The sequence below is a fragment of the Salmo trutta genome, chromosome 18 (assembly GCF_901001165.1).
Source record: "Salmo trutta chromosome 18, fSalTru1.1, whole genome shotgun sequence".
Taxonomy (NCBI): Eukaryota; Metazoa; Chordata; class Actinopteri; order Salmoniformes; family Salmonidae; genus Salmo; species Salmo trutta.
Window position 1 is genome coordinate 12,607,616 of NC_042974.1, and position 18,283 is coordinate 12,625,898.

At 41.7% G+C, this 18,283-nt stretch overlaps 1 protein-coding gene across 4 annotated transcripts in view; it reads right to left on the reverse strand.

Annotated features, from left to right (window-relative positions):
* LOC115152842 (mitogen-activated protein kinase kinase kinase 21) overlaps nt 1-13,690 on the reverse strand; it is a 34,952-nt gene extending 21,262 nt beyond the window's left edge. For all 4 annotated transcript variants that reach the window (XM_029697713.1, XM_029697712.1, XM_029697710.1 and 1 more), the window contains exons 1-2: nt 12,042-13,690; nt 1,309-1,489 (exon numbers count right to left, since the gene is read on the reverse strand). In XM_029697713.1, the coding sequence (XP_029553573.1) occupies nt 1,309-1,489; nt 12,042-12,816 (956 nt within the window). In that variant the 5' untranslated portion in view covers nt 12,817-13,690. The remainder of the gene's footprint in view (nt 1-1,308; nt 1,490-12,041) is intronic.
* Between the last annotated feature and the right edge of the window lie 4,593 nt (nt 13,691-18,283).

The window sequence follows — 18,283 nt, forward strand, 5'->3', positions numbered from 1 at the left end:
ACTACTCATAAAGCACTAGGATCCCTCACTACTCATAAAGCACTAGGATCACTCACTACTCATAAAGCACTAGGATCACTCACTACTCATAAAGCACTAGGATCACTCACTACTCATAAAGCACTAGGATCACTCACTACTCATAAAGCACTAGGATCACTCACTACTCATAAAGCACTAGGATCACTCACTACTCATTAAGCAAATGTACAACTTTTATTATTCAAAAACTAAAAATACCGTCTTTAAAAAAAATATATATATCGTGATATAATATTTTGGCCATATCGCCCAGCCCTAGGTGATAGTACAGCATGGTGATAGTACAACGATAGTACAGTGATAGTATAGTATACATTCCCACTATTATAACACATGATAACACTCAAATTCACATTGCCTAAACCTTTGTTGTGCCTAGGGCTGCCATTTACTAGATCTTGTTCTTAAATAATGGACGTGTTGAATGCAAAATAATGGCAGTAAAATGTTGTTTACCAGTACAGTGCAAACAATGATCCTGTTTTGATTAAGCACCAAGCCTACAGTCATCACTTATCATGTAATTAATGTAAGCTCTAGATGCAGCAGATTGTTGTTATTAGTGGAGGGTGTTCAGGGCTACTGTAGGCTATACTGCACATCCTAGTAGCACAGAATGTACAAAAAGTTGTAATCTGATAAAAACTGTTTTGGTTTGAACAAAATAACAACGAAAGCACTTATTATCAGAAATAGGTCAGGACAAATGTTTCTAAATGTCTGAAAATAAAAGTAGTATCATGATGCCTCCTTTCCAAATCCTCATCTCCTAAAAGCCTATTGATTCCAGTCTGACATGGGCCTGTTTGGAAAAGGGAGTAGAGGGAGAGCAATCCATGGTAACATAATTATGCAGAGACTCGATTTTTCACTTTATAATGTATGCCAAACAAAAAACATTCATTTCAAAGTTTAACAAACCATACAACTCTACGCACAATAACTACTTTTAACAATTTACAATAAACTTTACAAAAACACATTTCCAGGAAAAATTGTGCAGATGCAAAGTTTGGTAACAGAATCACAGTAAAATTGACCTCAGTTTTATTCTGTAATCAAATTTTGCATCTGCACAATTTTTCCTGGAAATGTGTTTTTGTAAAGTTTATTGTAAATTGTTAAAAGTAGTTATTGTGCGTAGAGTTGTATGGTTTGTTAAACTTTGAAATGAATGTTTTTTGTTTGGCATACATTATAAAGTGAATAAGTCTCAGCGTAATTCCGTTAGCATGGAATTTCCCAGGAGCGTGCTGTTAGTTTTACCTCCAGACATCGCTGCCTTTGGAGAAGAGAGAGGACTTGATGACTTCAGGGGCCATCCATGAGTACGTGCCAGCAGCACTCATCTTGGTGGTGTTGTGCCACTCTCTGGCCAGGCCAAAGTCTGTGATCTTCAAGGTCTTCCTTCCAATGTCATCGTTCTCGATTTTTTCAAGTAATAAAACTAGAAGGAGAGGAGTGGGTTGGTTAGGCATTTGGTGAACCACAATGGGATATCTTCAAGGTATATAAAACAAAATAAAAATTCTGATTTTTCATGATGATCAAATGGGGAAAATGACAGCATTATAATAGATCTGTCCCCAGGTCTTAAACATGCTGTATACCTACAGTGCCTTGAGAAAGTATTCACACCCCTTGACATGTTCCACATGCTGTTGTGTTACAGCCTGAATTTAAAATTGATTAAATTTAGATTTTGCGTCACTGGCCTACCCACACACACACCATAATGTAAAAGTGGATTTATGTTTAAAGACATTTTTACAAATGTAAAAAAAAAGTGAAAAGCTGAAATATCTTGAGTCAATAAGTATTCAACCCCTTTGTTATTGAAAGCCTAAATAACTACACTACTGTTCAAAAGTTTGGGGTCACTTAGAAATGTCCTTGTTTTTGAAAGAAAAGGAAATGTTTTGCCCACTAAAATAACATCAAATTAATCAGAAATACAGTGTAGACATTGTTAATGTTGGAAATGACTATTGTAGCTGGAAACGGCAGATTTCTTTTATGGAATATCTACATAGGCGTACAGAGGGCCATTATCAGCAACCATCACTCCTGTGTTCCAATGGCACGTTGTGTTAGCTAATCCAAGTTTATCATTTTAAAAGGCTAATTGAGCATTAGAAAACCCTTTTGCAATTATGTAGGCACAGCTGTAAACTGTTGTACTGATTAAAGAAGCAAAAAAAACTGGCCTTCTTTAGACTAGTTGAGTATTTGGAGCATCAGCATTTGTGGGTTTGATAACAGGCTCAAAATGGCCAGAAACAAAGCACTTTCTTCTTAAACTCGTCAGTCTATTCTTGTTCTGAGAAATGAAGGCTATTCCATGTGACAAATTGCCAAGAAACTGAAGATCTCGTACAAGGCTGTGTACTACTCCCTTCATAGAACAGCGCAAACTGGCTCTAACCAGAATAGAAAGAGGAGTGGGAGGCCCCGGTGCACAACTGAGCAAGAGGACAAGTACATTAGAGTTTCTGGTCTGAGAAACAGAAGCCTCAAGTCCTCAACTGGCAGCTTCATTAAATAGTACCCGCAAAACACCAGTCTCAACGTCAACAGTGAAGAGGCAACTCTGGGATGCTGGTCTTCTAGGCAGAGTTGCAAAGAAAAAGTAATGGCTTTTTAGGCAAAGTTCCTCTGTCCAGTGTCTGTTTTATTTTGCCCATCTTAATCTTTTCTTTTTATTGGCCAGTCTGAGATATGGCTTTTTCTTTACAACTCTGCCTAGAAGACCAGCATCCCAGAGTCGCCTATTCACTGTTAACGTTGAGACTGGTGTTTTGCGGGTACTATTTAATGAACATTGCAAGCTGCAATGTTTTTATTTGTTGGATGTATTAGCTATTTTTACATAGTTGGCAATGGCAACAGAAGTAACTTTTTAGGTTTGTATCATTTTCATTTCGATACAATTTTGATTAACCACAACAATGATTTTGAGATAAAATACATTATTATAAATGAAATGAAACTGTTCCAGGAAAGTGTGCATATGAAAACCATAACTGACATGCATATCAGTAGAAATGGTATGATAAATTGGCATTCCACATGAGAAAGGTTGCAATGCAGACTCGTCATGTAGCCTATTACCGGCAACTTCTGGAGAGTAGCGGCAGAATCTGCAAAAGCCAGTAGGAGCGTGAGGAGAATGGTCGGGTCCGAGATCTCTGGCTCCCTCTGGAGTCATTTGTGTCTTATTTCATCTAACAGTGAGCTTAAAGCATCAGACAAGCTCAATGCATATAGTTGATTTTATTAAAACACACAGGGTGTGTCTACATATGTAAAAATACACTTTACAAATTAAAGAACGTATAAAAAAATTGTCGGGGACAGCCCTAGAATAGCAACATTGTAGTTACTCCACAATTAACCAAAATGACAGAGTGAAAAGAAGGAGACCTGTACAGACTAAAAATATTCCAAAACATGCATCCTGTTTGCAATAAGGCACTAAAGTAAAACTGCAAAAAATGTGTCAAAGAAATGTACCTTATGTCCTGAATATAAAGTGCTATATTTGGGGCAAATACAACACTTAACTGAGTACCATTTTCATGTTTTCAAGCATGTTATGGGTATGTCATCGGCAAGGACTATTGACTTTAGGATAAAAAGAAACGGAATAGAGCTAAGCACAGGCAGAATCCTATAGGAAAACCTGGTTCAGACAGCTTTCCAACAGACACTGGGAGAAATGTCACCTTTCAGCAGGACAATAACCTAAAACACAAGCCCAAATATACACTGGAATTGCTTACCAAGACGACATTGAATGTTCGAGTGGTCAAGTTACAGTTTTGAATTAAATGGCAAGACTGGAAAATGTCTGTTTAGCAATGATCAACAACCAACTTCACAGAGCTCGAAGAAGTATTTATAGATTGTGCAAATCAAATCAAACTTTATTTGCCAAATGCGCCGAATACAAGCGTAGACATAACCGTGAAATGCTTACTTACAAGCCCTTAACTTCTTTGGGATAGGGGGCGGTATTTTGACATCCGGATGAAAAGCGTGCCCAAAGTAAACTGCCTGCTACTCAGGCCCACAAGCTTGGATATGCATATAATTGGTAGATTTGGATAGAAAATACTCAAAAGTTTCTAAAACTGTTAAAATAATGTCTGTGAGTATAACAGAACTGAAATGGCAGGCGAAACCCTGAGGACAAACCATTCAAAAAAAGAAATTCCGCATACCACTGATTTCAATGGCTGGCACTTTTATGATAGGGTGAAATCGTCCCCGATTGCAGTTCCTAGGGCTCCCACTAGATGTCAACAGTCTTTAGAAAGAGTTTCAGGCTGGTATCACTGTCAAAGCTGAACAAAAAAGTCTGCAAAGAAGCAAACACCGGCCACGAACGATGTGTTTACAATACCGCGTTGGTAATATAGCATTATTTGTTTGACCGCAACTTCTGGAGTAGCTAGCTTTTAGCTTGGTACCTAGCTAGCACCAATACAACCAGCCTGAAAACAATGACCAGCAGAAACTCCTTGTGAGTAAGTATTAGCTAGGTAGCCACTTGTTGTTTGCCTATTGAAATTGAACTTCAGTTCATGGAAATAAATAGCTAGCCACACCATGCCATATTTCGACTAGATAACGTTAAACAAGGTTGGAATGTGAAGCAATGAAATGGGGTATCAGTCTACTCGGTGACACCCACAGAACACAACTGAAGAGTTTACGTAAATATTAGCGATGTAGCTCTTAACGCGGGACTGTGACTGTGTGAAATCACCTCCAGCCTATTGTGTGTATTGACATTCATATTGCACTGTATAGCTTTACCTAAGGATTGGGGATCAATGAAAGGGGGTATCAGTCTGATCAATACAAAATATAATTTTTCCCAATATCATCCTCAGAGTTATCAGACTCCAAAAAAATCCACGCAGTATTGTTTTCCCTCTGGAATAGTGTTTAATACATATAGGTTTCAGAGTCCCGCAATAAGAGCTACGATCGTAATGTTCTCTGGGTGTCACTGAGTAGACTGATACCCCATGTATTTGTATTTTTCCTTTATAGCTGCAAGTCTCTTGGGGTATGTCTCTATAAGCTTGGCACATCTAGCCACTGGGATTTTTACCCATTCTTCAAGGCAAAACTGCTCCAGCTCCTTCAAGTTGGATAGGTTCCGCTGGTGTACAGAAATCTTTAAGTCATACCACAGATTCTCAATTGGTTTGATGTCTGGGCTTTGACTAGGCCATTCCAAGACATTTAAATGTTTCCCTGAAACCACTCGAGTGTTGCTTCAGCAGTATGCTTAGTGTCATTGTCCTGCTGAAAGGTGAACCTCCATCCCAGTCTCAAATCTCTGGAAGACTGAAACAGGTTTCCCTCAAGAATTTCACTGTATTTAGCGCCATCCATCATTCCTTCAATTCTGACCAGTTTCCCAGTCCCTGCCGATGAAAAACATCCCCACAGCATGATGCTGCCCCCACCATGTTTCACTGTGGGGATGTTGTTCTCGGGGTGATGAGAGGTGTTGGGTTTGCGCCAGACATAGCATTTTCCTTGATGGCCAGAAAGCTACATTTTAGTCTCATCTGACCAGATAACCTGCTTCCATATGTTGGGGGAGTCTCCCACATGCCTTTTGGCGAACACCAAACGTGTTTGCTTATTTTTTTCTTTAAGCAATGGCTTTTTTCTGGCCACTCTCCCGTAAAGCCCAGCTCTGTGGAATGCATGGATTAAAGTGGTCCTATGGACAGATACTCCAATCTCCGCTGTGGAGCTTTGCAGCTCCTTCAGGGTTATCTTTGGTCTCTTTGTTGCCTCTCTGATTAATGCCCTCCTTGCCTGGTTCGTGAATTTTGGTGGTCGGCCCTCTCTTGGCAGGTTTGTTGTGGTGCCATATTCTTTCCATTTTTAATAATGGATTTAATGGTGCTCCGTGGGATGTTCAAAGTTTCAGATCTTTTTTTATAACCCAACCCTGATTTTGAAACAAGTTTTTTTTTTCATTTCACTTCACCAATTTGGACTATTTTGTTTATGTCCATTACATTTCAATTACAGGTTGTAATGCAACAAAAGCAAAAACACCAAGGGGGATGAATACTTTTGCAAGGCACTGTAAGTAGGTAAGTATGCCCCCAAAGCAATTCTAAAGTAAAATACATCCAGTGTGATTTCAACAGATTTGTCAAATTAACAAATTATTGTATTTTCTTGATTTTATATAAACAACATTCCAACCTCGTTTAGCATGATCTATTCAATTATGGCATAATTCTACTATTTGTATTCATTTGTATCACTGTCAATGACATTCTTTTATTTTGAAGGCTAACCGCAAAGTCCACTATTGTGGCTAATCCTTATTGTGGCTAGCTTCCACCATTAATCAAATAAGAACTGTCTTATAAATTAGGGTTATTTTAGATGACACTTAACTAACTATAGCTACTGAAACAGATGTCGTTTTCCTATGTTTTTGGGGAAGAACATCGTTTGCATCCATGAGCTAGCTAGCTTTTTTTTATGACCACCACTTTAGGTGAGCGAGACAACTTTACCAGCATCATAGCATACGTATCGATGAATCATTGTGACATATGAAATACAAGTGATAGTGTAATCAATGTGTAATAACTACGTAAAAAAATTATGAACACGTTAAATTATTATGTGACATGCAGTCATATTCAGGTCCTGATTGGTCAACAAGCTTATTTGACACGTCAAATAATGTTATTTGACACGCAAAGACCCAAACGGCGTCCCCATAGTATGAGAAATCCTGGTTGAGAATGAAACGACCAAACAAATGAACAACGAAACAGCACAGCATGTAAGTGGAAGAAATAGGTTTTGATTATGTTTTACTGGTAATGGGGACATACGTAAATGCCAACAAAATAACTTTTTGGTCATTGTGGTGTGTGTGTGTAACCTTTATTTAACTAGGCAAGTCAGTGAAGAACAAATTCTTATTTAAAATGACGGCCAAACCCGGACGACGCTGGGCCAATTGTGCGCTGCCCTATGGGACTCCCAATCTGGCCGAATGTGATACAGCCTGGATTCGAACCAGGGACTGTAGTGACACCTCTTGCACTGAGATGCAGTGCCTTTGACCGCTGCATCCATGTGTGTGTGTTAACTATTTAACTGTACTAGAATGCTTAAAAGGCCAATAACATTTTAAATGTCGCTTATTGGTAGTTTTTTTTTGCAAGGAAAATATCGGATACTGGTATCGGACAAAAAATGTAATATCGGTGCGTCACTACTCCATACCAACACCACAGCCAACTTGGCCATTCTAACAAAAAGCCATTATCCAAAGACTAAACACATATTTCATTTTTACAGGGGAACCCTTAAACTTTCCCATGTCCTTAGTGTTGATATTTAATAATCATCTACTCCAGAATAGAGCCTACAGTAGATAAGGTATTGTGGGCAGGCTTGACTCTACTGCCAGCTCACAGTCACGAACTTGCCAAATGGGAGGGTGACAACAAAGCACAAACAAAGGCTACACCTGGAGAATGGTAATGTAGCAAATAGGCTACATCTGGGGGGGGGGGGTAATGTAGCAAATAGGCTACATCTGGGGGGAGGGTAATGTAGCAAATAGGCTACATCTGGGGGGAGGGTAATGTAGCAAATAGGCTACATCTGGCAAGGGTAATGTAGCAAATAGGCTACATCTGGCGGGGGTAATGTAGCAAATAGGCTATATCTGGTGGAGGGTAATGTAACAAATAGTTTACATCTAGTGGAGAGTAATGTAGGAAATAGGCTACATCTGGTGGAGGCTAATGTAGCAAATAGGCTACATCTGGAGGAGGTTAATGTAGCAAATAGGCTACATCTGGAGGAGGGTAATGTAACAGAATCACTAGAGCAGAACAGCAACAATATGGTGGAGAGCTATGGCAGTGTAGGAGGACTATTTGTGTCTTCTGTTCTGTTATTTGAAGTAGATAAACATTATACTGTAACTGAAACAGCTTCTACCTTCACTTAGATTCAAACAAATATGCCCCAGTGGCGCAATATCCAAAACAGGCTTCTAGGAAGAAACTAGGCCTATTCCATTTCAAACATGTTTCACTGGTTCAATGAGAGCCTATAAAATAGAGCAGTTTAAGCTCGTCTCCATTTCCCTTTGCTTAGTCTTGTGTGTTTCTACCACACTATATACAAAAAGTTAGCCGTAAAAGTACCAGCTCAAGGTGATAATGCCTCATTTGTACAGAATACTGGGTTGAGTCAGTCAGGTTTTCACCAGCTGTTGGGCTATGCAAGGTGCCTGACAATAAGCGGTTCCTAAGTGGCCATAATAAAAATAATATTCAAAGCATTTCCAGTTGTCCTTTCAGAAAAAGCCTGTAGTAGGCTAACTACGCATTAATGTGGTTAATTTCAAGGAAGGGACAAAAAAAAGTTGCCTTGCACTCTATGGTTATGCTCAGCTTACTTATGCCCTCCTCTGAATTGGCCTATATATTTTCAGTACCTATTTTATAGGTTGGGGTGTAAACGTGAGAGCTAGACACAACAATAACCATGACTTGGATCCACAGGATAACACTGTGACTTCCAATAGAACACTATTGTTCCCTGGTTTCATTTCAAGTGCATGCCTTCTGGAGCGAGAATCTTGAAATTCTTTAACCTTCACATCTCTGTAGCCGAAACTACAAAATGAAAGTGTTAGGAGGGCTGGCAAGAGGCCACGTTTCAATGTGCTGTGCCCTGTCTGCCAAATGAACATTGCTTCCACCTACAGTACCTCCCTACTCTACAGCCCCAATTAGCAGGAAGGAACAACCTATTGTGTTAAAATAAAAATAAAGAGAGTTGCAGCTGTTGTGGAGATCAAATATAATCAAAATAAGCCTTTCAGACCCGGGAGTGTGGACATTCTTGTGGCTGCCATCACCTAGCAACTAGTGCTTGACCACTCCATTGTGCAAACTTATGTTAAGCTTTTGCCCCTTATTAGCAGCATTCCTCCTTCGACCGAGAGGTATTAAAAGATTAGGGAACACAAAGACACAATTTCACACACTTTTTGATATTCCCTTAAGATAATCATTGATCAAATCAGTGTGTGTTATACTACACTAAGTCAATTGTAGGTTGATCACTTCTGAAGGTATAAAAGGTAGGTTGTGAAAGTTTGTGCACTGCATTAGCCCTCCTCTCACAATGCATGCTCAAGAGAAACCTTCACAATGATATCCCACAGATGAATTGCCCTTTAGGCTGCCTTATTTGTGGCTGGTGTCCTGAGTAACTGGTTTAAAAGTATGAAACGAGAAAGTGTAGTTCCCGGTGGGTGGGTGGGGGGGTGGCTTGGGTCGGTGAATTCAGTGCGCACCTAAACAAACATGTTATATTTTCCAATTAAAGTCAGCTGCAAGTGTTATTTGACACAATAATGTGGAAAAATAAAACACTACCTTGTGTTAGCAGTGCAGTTACCGTAATTCTGTTACCGGATGTAAATCCACTTCACCTACTATAGTTCAATAACCAAAAAATATCATTACTAACTCAAGGTGTCTTGTCATAGCTGACACTCCATTCTTTCTTAAGACATCTTTGAATCTTAATATTTAACCGTTTTTGGAACGAGCGGTCGCAAAAAAAACAGAGGGAGATTTGACCATTATTCTGTTACCAAACATTGCACCTGCACAGTTCTACCAGTAAATGTGTTGAGCAATATTCCTGGTGAATTGTTCAAAGTAGTCCTTGTACATAGAGTTGCATGGTTTGTTAAACTTTGAAATTAATGCTTTTTATTTGGCATACATTATAAAGTGAGGTGGGAAAAAACTTACCATGGAATTACCATGTTCAATAAAAAGAGGTTGGGTTTGTTTGGTTAGCCCACACCCCCATCCGACAGTGATTATGTAGACATGTGAATGATTCCCTGGTGAAAAATAAAATGCAGCCAGATGGATTGCCGAACAAGGTTCACCTTCGGTGAAAGCAGAGCCTGATGTGAGACACCAGAGAACAGACAGTCGCCAGAATCATGTTTCACACAACTCAGAGGTCTCACTTTAAAGTATGTAGCCACAGTCATAGTCTCCTCTGAAACCTTCTCATGCATTATTCAGAGGGACGACTCCGAGGCAGTATGAAAAAGTAAACAACGCCACATAAACATTTTAGTCTGGAAATCTTATCACCTGCTGAAACAGGCCTAAAAGTTAACTGTAGCATGTTTCAGTTCTAAAATCTTCAGGATTTTTTCCAGAGGCTCAGAAGGTCGGTTCTTGCAACACCGGGATTGTGGGTTTGATTTCCACATGGGCCATATAGGCCTAATATGAGATGCTTTGGGAAATTTAGGAGCACATAGCCTAGACGGCAGCGTAGCCTGGTGGTTAGAGCATCGGACTAGTAACTGAGAGGTTGCAAGTTCGAATCCCTGAGCGGTACGAATCTGTTGTTCTGCCCCTGAACAAGGCAGTTAACCCACTGTTCCTAGGCCGTCATTGAAAATAAGAATTTGTTCTTAACTGACTTGCCTAGTTAAATAAATGTAGAGTAAAAAAATAATTTAAAAAAGACTGATGACATGGTTTGAAGTTGAGTGTTTAGTAAAGCAGGGGCTATATTTGAGACAACATTAGGGAACCCAGCTGAGCAAACATAGACCTTATTTCACATCCTTTCCTTTCGAGCGTCCCCCCTGCATACACAGATCCTTCTCTAGGGTCCTGCCTGGTTTTCACATGCCCTGAAGGGGATCTGCGTTTGTGGGGATCAGCACATGTCAGACCGACAAGCAGCTGTTTTCACATGCCCTGAAGAGGATCTGTGTTTGTGGGGATCAGCCACATGCCAAACAGATGGAGGAGACAGCTCAGTCTCAGCTGCTTGTACAGGCCTCTGGAGTCTATACGGGTGACTGAAAAACAACAGAGTTTAAAGAGGGAATGTTGTCTGTGCTGAATGACTGTGGAAAGGAATGGAATGCAGAGATGGTGCAATTTCATCGCAGTCACAATGAATCTGCACTTCCAAAAATGTAATCTGCACTTCCCAAAATGTCAAACATTACTGCTTTGCTAACTTAATGTACTGTCACGCAATCAGGCAAGATGGGACAGATATGTCAACAATACCTAGGCGCCAGGTAGCCTAGTGGTTAGAGCGTTGAACTAGTAACCGAAAGATCGAAACCCAGAGCTGACAAGGTAAAAACAATTATCTGTCGTTCTGCCCCTGAACAAGGCAGTTAACCAACCCACTGTTCCTAGGCCGTCATTGTAAATAACAATTTGTTCTTAACTGACTTGCCTAGTTAAATGAAGTAGTTCTCTTTCAACATGCCTCTGGGCCAGGTGACTGATGAATATGGTCATAATCGTTTTCTAGCACATCATTAATGTGAGGCTAGCCCAAGAGGGTTTCAGTGATAGTTTAAACAGGGAAAGTCATGGCGAAGAAGCCCTCGCTCTTAATCATTCCTTCAAATGCCAACCTCAACCCTCAGTTGCTAGTGGGCCTATCAACAACATGCATGCAATGTCATATAATAGATGCCATTTAGTAGACGCTTCTGTTGAAAGCGACTTAGTCATGCATGCATACATTTTATATATGGGTAGTCACTATCCTGCACTTGCATTCTAGGCTTATATATGGCAGCTTACCCAATGTGTAGAACACATTAGTTAGTGATGGATGTTTCAGTTGTGTAGAATATCAATTGTATCCTCATGCATTAGTTTAGTAATAGTAAAAGTGTATTCATAAACTTTAGGATTATTTTTTAGTTGGTAGAGGACATTGTGGACCATTCCAGATTCGGCATCCTTCAAACTGTTTCAAGAGGGGTGTGCCCAAAGGTAATAGTGCATGCACAGTTGCATTTTTGGAAACAAGTGCACCTAGGGCCATGCTCTGTTATAATCTGTTCTGAAAAGTGATGCAAGGTTATTTTTGGCAGATGGTAATATTAATATGTTTCTTACTGTTGCAGGATTTCAGGTCGCGGTGAATAATAGGCACAACAGCCTCCTCATGTAGGTAGTGCATGCCCCTGGCGATTTGAACAGCCCAGTTGACAAGAATGTGTGGAGGTATCCTCCGACCAGTCAAAGCCCGGGTAAGAGTCCCTCCACGAGCATATTCCATCACCAAGCACAGGTTCGGCTCCTCAAGACAAACACCTTCCAGTTTTATTATATTGGGATGTTGTAGCATAGAGAAGAGCTTGGCCTCTTGTTTAACACCATCCGAAGTTGCAGTGATGTCTTCGTCAGGATCCTGTCGCGCTGCCTTCACAGCGACCTCTTGGTCCTTCCATGCCCCTCGGTAAACTTTACCGAATCCCCCGACACCGATTATTTCCTCTAAAACGAGTTCGCTAAAATGTATTTGGATGGGAGTACTCGGACGCTCCCTCACCCCTACCGTGCTACCGTCTGGAAGTCTGTAAATGGCAGGTTGATAGGTAACATAATTTGCTGGGAAAATCCCGACTCGATGGTTAATTTTACCCGTCCACCATCCTTCATCTCCCGAGATGGCAGCATCCTTCGAGAGGACCTCAACAACGTCCCCCCGCCGCAGACTAAGTTCGTCTTCTCCAGTACTTCCATAGTCAAACACTGCCGTCCACAGCGTTCGGGACAAGGGAGCAGAATGAGCCCAAGCTCTTGCAGTGGGGGAATCTGTCCAGGCATGCTCTCCCGTGTCTTTCGGTCGCCCATCACCGTTTGGGAAACCGCCCTTGGAAATATCCATTTCTCGGTGGCTGTAGCCGCACCATATAGGGTGCAAACTGTTGACGAAAACTCAAACGATCAAAGGACCTGTAATTGGAATGCTCGTGAATCGTTCAGAACGATATCACAAATGGGCAAGACGGTTCCAGCATGGTATTCCAAAGTCCTGGTAAAACGCGTTTGCTACTTTCATCTCTCCACAGGGAGTTTCTTTGTGGGTCAACTTTTGATAACTAACTAGCTAGGTAAAACTAGCTAACTAGTACCTAGCGTGCTATAAAGTTACGCTAGTTGGAAAAAACAAAGCATATTTATGTAGCTAACGAGCTACTTATCAGAAAGTATACATTGAAGTTTACCCAGTCCCAACACGGACAGAGTGAAAAATAAGCCCATTACAGCTACTTAACTTAGTAGCTAGCAAAAAGTGCATAGCTAACGTTAGCAGCTACCTAATTTAGTAGCTAGCAAAAAATGCATAGCTAGCCGTGCAAACGTTAGCCTGAAAATTCAGGAGCTATGACGTTTATCAAGTGCCAAAACAGTACCTGCAGTCACATTATCGAAATAAACGTGGGTTATACACCAACATCAGGATTAGCTATATTATTGTTGGTAACTATGCTATTGCCAAACTAAGTTTTCAGTTAGCTTTTAGCTGGCAAGTTTAGCTAACGTTAGTTGAATCGCTGTCCAAAACCTTTAGACATTCTGCTAATATCGTGTAACCAACAATGGAACGTTTTGTTGCGTTGAAATGATTCGCTAGGATCCGAACGATATCAAACGTTTCAGCAACTTCCCTCAAAACAACCCGTACGGCACCGTCCTCGCTCCAACAAGACTTATCCGAACTATCTGACACACTATTCAGCGTCTGTCTGGTCCTGGGAAGTTTGCGAACGCTGCTTGAGCTGTTCTGTTCTACACGCAGATTGGTGAATTTAGCCTCACGTGACATGCCTGTCCCTATAGGAAAACGAGGAGTAGCAGTTGGGAGAGTAGCCTCCGTGTGCAGAAGAGGGCGCGCTGTGATGGAAAATTATGCAATATTATCGATGATAGCAATAGTAGGCTAATCATGAATTACAGTGCAGCCATGCGTAAACTCATTATCTGACAAGCACCAACACGACATTCACATCTTAAACCAAAGAATAACTGTTTATTAATGATTCATAAACTAGCCTACATTAATTTGGCCTATAACTTAGGCCAGTAATGAACTGTCTAGGCCTATTTATTAACCCCTTTAGACCATATTTTCAACAATTGCATGTACTTTTTAGGCCCTGTAAGAAGTTTTTTTCGTGGGTTTTGAAGAATATGGCTAAGACCTGAAATAGCTTAGGTGGTTCTAATAGCCTAATAAAAAAAAAAAATTGAAGGAATGTCAAGTAGTTATATATTAGTGTTTTATAACCACCAAAAATTACCAGTTATAAATAGGGCCAAGAGCTAGGCTTTAGCTCAGCAAGCTAACACAGGCCTGTGGCACACATTTGCTGACAACACGGCGGTGGTAGGACTGATCACCGAAGGGCGATGAGGCAGTGTGGTGCCAGGACAACAACCTCTCCCTCAACATCAGCAAAACAAAGGACCTGATCATTGACAACAGGAAACAGAGGGGAGAGCATGTCCCCATCCACATCGATGGGGCTGTAGTGGAGCGGGTTGAGAGCTTCAAGTTCCTTGGTATCAACATCACTAAGGAATTAACATGGTCCACATACACTGGTCACCCACACAGTTGTGAAGAGGGCACGTCAGTTCCTCTTCCCCCTCAAGAGGCTGAAAAGATTTGGCATGGGCCCTCAGATATTCTATAAGTTCTACAGCTGCACCATTGAGAGCATCTTGTCGGCAGCTGCAAGGCACCCATCCACAAGGCGCCACAGAGGGTGGTGAGTATGGCCCAGTACATCACTGGGGCCAAGCTCCCTGCCATCCAAGTCCTCTACACCACGCGATGTCAGAGGAAGGCCACAAAAATTGTCAAAGACTCCAGCTACCCTAGCCATAGACTGTTCTCTCTACTACTGCACAGCAAGCATTACCAGTGCACCAAGTTTGGAACCAACCGGACCCTGAACAGCTTCTACCCCCAAGCCATAAGACTACTAAACAAGACTGCTAAATAGCTAATCAAATGGCTACCCGGACTACCTGCATTGGCCTTTTTTTGCACTAACTCTCTTGTACTGACTCTATTAACACACACTGGACTCTATCCACACACTCACACATAGTTACACTGACACCCCACCATACACATACACACACACACACACACACTACATATGCCCACACGTGCATAGCACGTGCAGACATGCATACTGACGCCATACTCACGCACACACAGACACATTCCCACTCATCACATATGCTGCTGCTACTCTCTATTATCTATCCTGTTGCCTAGTCACTTTACCCCTACCTATTTGTACATAGCTACCTCAATTATTCATTATTCACTGTGTATTTATTCCTTGTGCACATTTCTATTATATTTTATATCTTTATCTTAACCCTGTATTGTTGGGGGCCTCCTGAGTGGCGCAGTGGTCTAAGACACTGCATCGTAGTGCTTAAAGGCGTCACTGCAGACCCGGGTTTGATCCCAGGCTGTGTCACAACCGGCCATTTCCGGAGATACATGAGGGGGCAAAATTTCCTTGCCCCTTAGCACTCTAGCGAATCGTTGTGGCGGGTCAGGTGCCTGCAAGCTGATTTAGGTCACCAGCTGGAAGGTGTTTCCTCCGACACATTGGTGCGGCTGGCTTCCGGGTTAAGCGAGCAGTGTGTCAAGAAGCACTGCGGCTTGACAGGGTCGTGTTTCGAAGGACGAATGGTTCTCGACCTTCGCCTCTCCCGAGTCCGTAGGGGAGTTGCAGCGATGGGACAAGACTATAACTACCAATTGGAGAGAAAAAAAGTGGTAAAAGTACAAAATTAAAAAAAATGCATTATTGGAAAAGGACCCATAAGTAAGCATTTCACTAGTCTACAACTGTTGTTTATGAAGCATGTGACAAATACAATTTTATTTGACATACTGTACCTGGAGTTGAACCCAGTCTTTCATACCTACAAATGGCTTCAAAACGGCATACATAAAAGTATATCTTGTAGGCATATCTCATGGGATTTGGGTGACTTGTCAAAGACTCCAGTCACCCAAGTCATAGACTGTTCTTTCGGCTACCGCACAGCAAGCGGTACCGGAGCACCAAGTCAAGGTCCAAAAGGCTCCTTAACAGCTTCTCCCCCGAAGCCATAAGACTGCTGAACAATTCATCAAATGGACTGTTTACATTGACACCCTCCCCCTTTGTTTTTACACTGCTGCTACTCGCTGTTTATTATCTGTGTATAGTCACTTTACCCTTACCTACATGTAGAAAATAACTTGAGTAACCTGTACCTGTACCACATTGACTCGGTACCGGAACCCCCCCTGTATCTAGCCTTGGTATTGTTATTTTATTGTCTTACTTTTTATTTTATTTTTACTTTAGGATATTTAGTAAATATTTTCTTAACTCTATTTCTTGAACTGCATTGTTGGTTAAGGGCTTGTAAGTAAGCATTTCACGGTAATATATTACCGTTATATTCAGCGCATGTGACAAATAATGTTTTATTTTATTTACTTTGTATATACAGTACCAGTCAACAGTTTGGAGACACCTACTCATTCAAGGGTTTTTCTTTATTTGTACTATTTTCTACATTGTAGAATAATAGTGAAGACATCAAAACTATGAAATAACACATTTGGAATCATGTAGTAACCAAACAAGTGATAAACTAATTAAAATATATTTTAGATTCTTCAAAGTAGCCACCCTTTGCCTTGATGAAGGCTTTGCACACTCTTGGCAATCTCTCAACCAGCTTCATGAGGTAGTCACCTGAAATGCTTTTCCAACTGTCTTGAAGGAGTTCCCACAAATGCTGAGCACTTGTTAGCTGCTTTTCCTTCACTTTGCTGTCCAACTCATCCCAAACCATCTCAACTGGGTTGAGGTTGGGTGAGACCAGGTTATCTGATGCAGCACTCCACCACTTTCCTCAGTCAAATAGCCCTTACACAGCCTGGAGGTGTATTTATGGTCATTGTCCTGTTGAAAAACAAATGATAGGCCCACTAAGTGCAAACCAGATGGGAATTGCATATCGCTGCAGAGTGCTGTGGTAGCTATGCTGGTTAAGTGCCTTCAATTCTAAATAAATCACAGACAGTGTCACCAGCAAAACACCCCCACACCATCACACCACCTTCTCAATGCTTTCCACCGGTCTAATGTCCATTGCTCGTCTTTCTTGGCCCAAGCAAGTCTCTTCTTATTATTGGTGTCCTTTAGTACTCGTTTCTTTGCAGCAATTTGACCATGAAGGCCTGATTCATGCAGTCTCCTCTGAACAGTTGATGTTGAGATGTGTCTGTTACTTGAACTCTGCAAAGCATTTATTTTTGTACTGCAAGATGAGGTGCAGTTAACTCTAATGAACTTATCCTCTGCAGCAGAGATAACTCTGGGTCTTACATTTACATTTACATTTAAGTCATTTAGCAGACGCTCTTATCCAGAGCGACTTACAAATTGGTGCATTCACCTTATGATATCCAGTGGAACAACCACTTTACAATAGTGCATCTAAATCTTTTAAGGGGGGGGGGTTAGAAGGATTACTTTATCCTATCCAAAGGTATTCCTTAAAGAGGTGGGGTTTCAGGTGTCTCCGGAAGGTGGTGATTGACTCCGCTGTCCTGGCGTCGTGAGGGAGCTTGTTCCACCATTGGGGTGCCAGAGCAGCGAACAGTTTGGACTGGGCTGAGCGGGAACCGTGCTTCCTCAGAGGTAGGGGGGCCAGCACGCCAGAGGTGGATGAACGCAGTGCCCTTGTTTGGGTGTAGGGCCTGATCAGAGCCTGAAGGTATGGAGGTGCCGTTCCCCTTACAGCTCCGTAGGCAAGCACCATGGTCTTGTAGCAGATGCGAGCTTCAACTGGAAGCCAGTGGAGAGAGCGGAGGAGCAGGGTGACGTGAGAGAACTTGGGAAGGTTGAACACCAGACGGGCTGCGGCGTTCTGGATGAGTTGTAGGGGTTTAATGGCACAGGCAGGGAGCCCAGCCAACAGCGAGTTGCAGTAATCCAGACGAGAGATGACAAGTGCCTGGATTAGGACCTGCGTCGCTTCCTGTGTGAGGAAGGGTCGTACTCTGCGAATGTTGTAGAGCATGAACCTACAGGATCGGGTCACCGCCTTGATGTTAGTGGAGAACGACAGGGTGTTGTCCAGGATCACGCCAAGGTTCTTAGCACTCTGGGAGGAGGACACAAGGGAGTTGTCATCCGTGATGGCGAGATCATGGAATGGGCAGTCCTTCCCCGGGAGGAAGAGCAGCTCCGTCTTGCCGAGGTCTTCCTTTCCTGTTCTTGCCAAAATATGGACTTGGTATTTTACCAAATAGGACT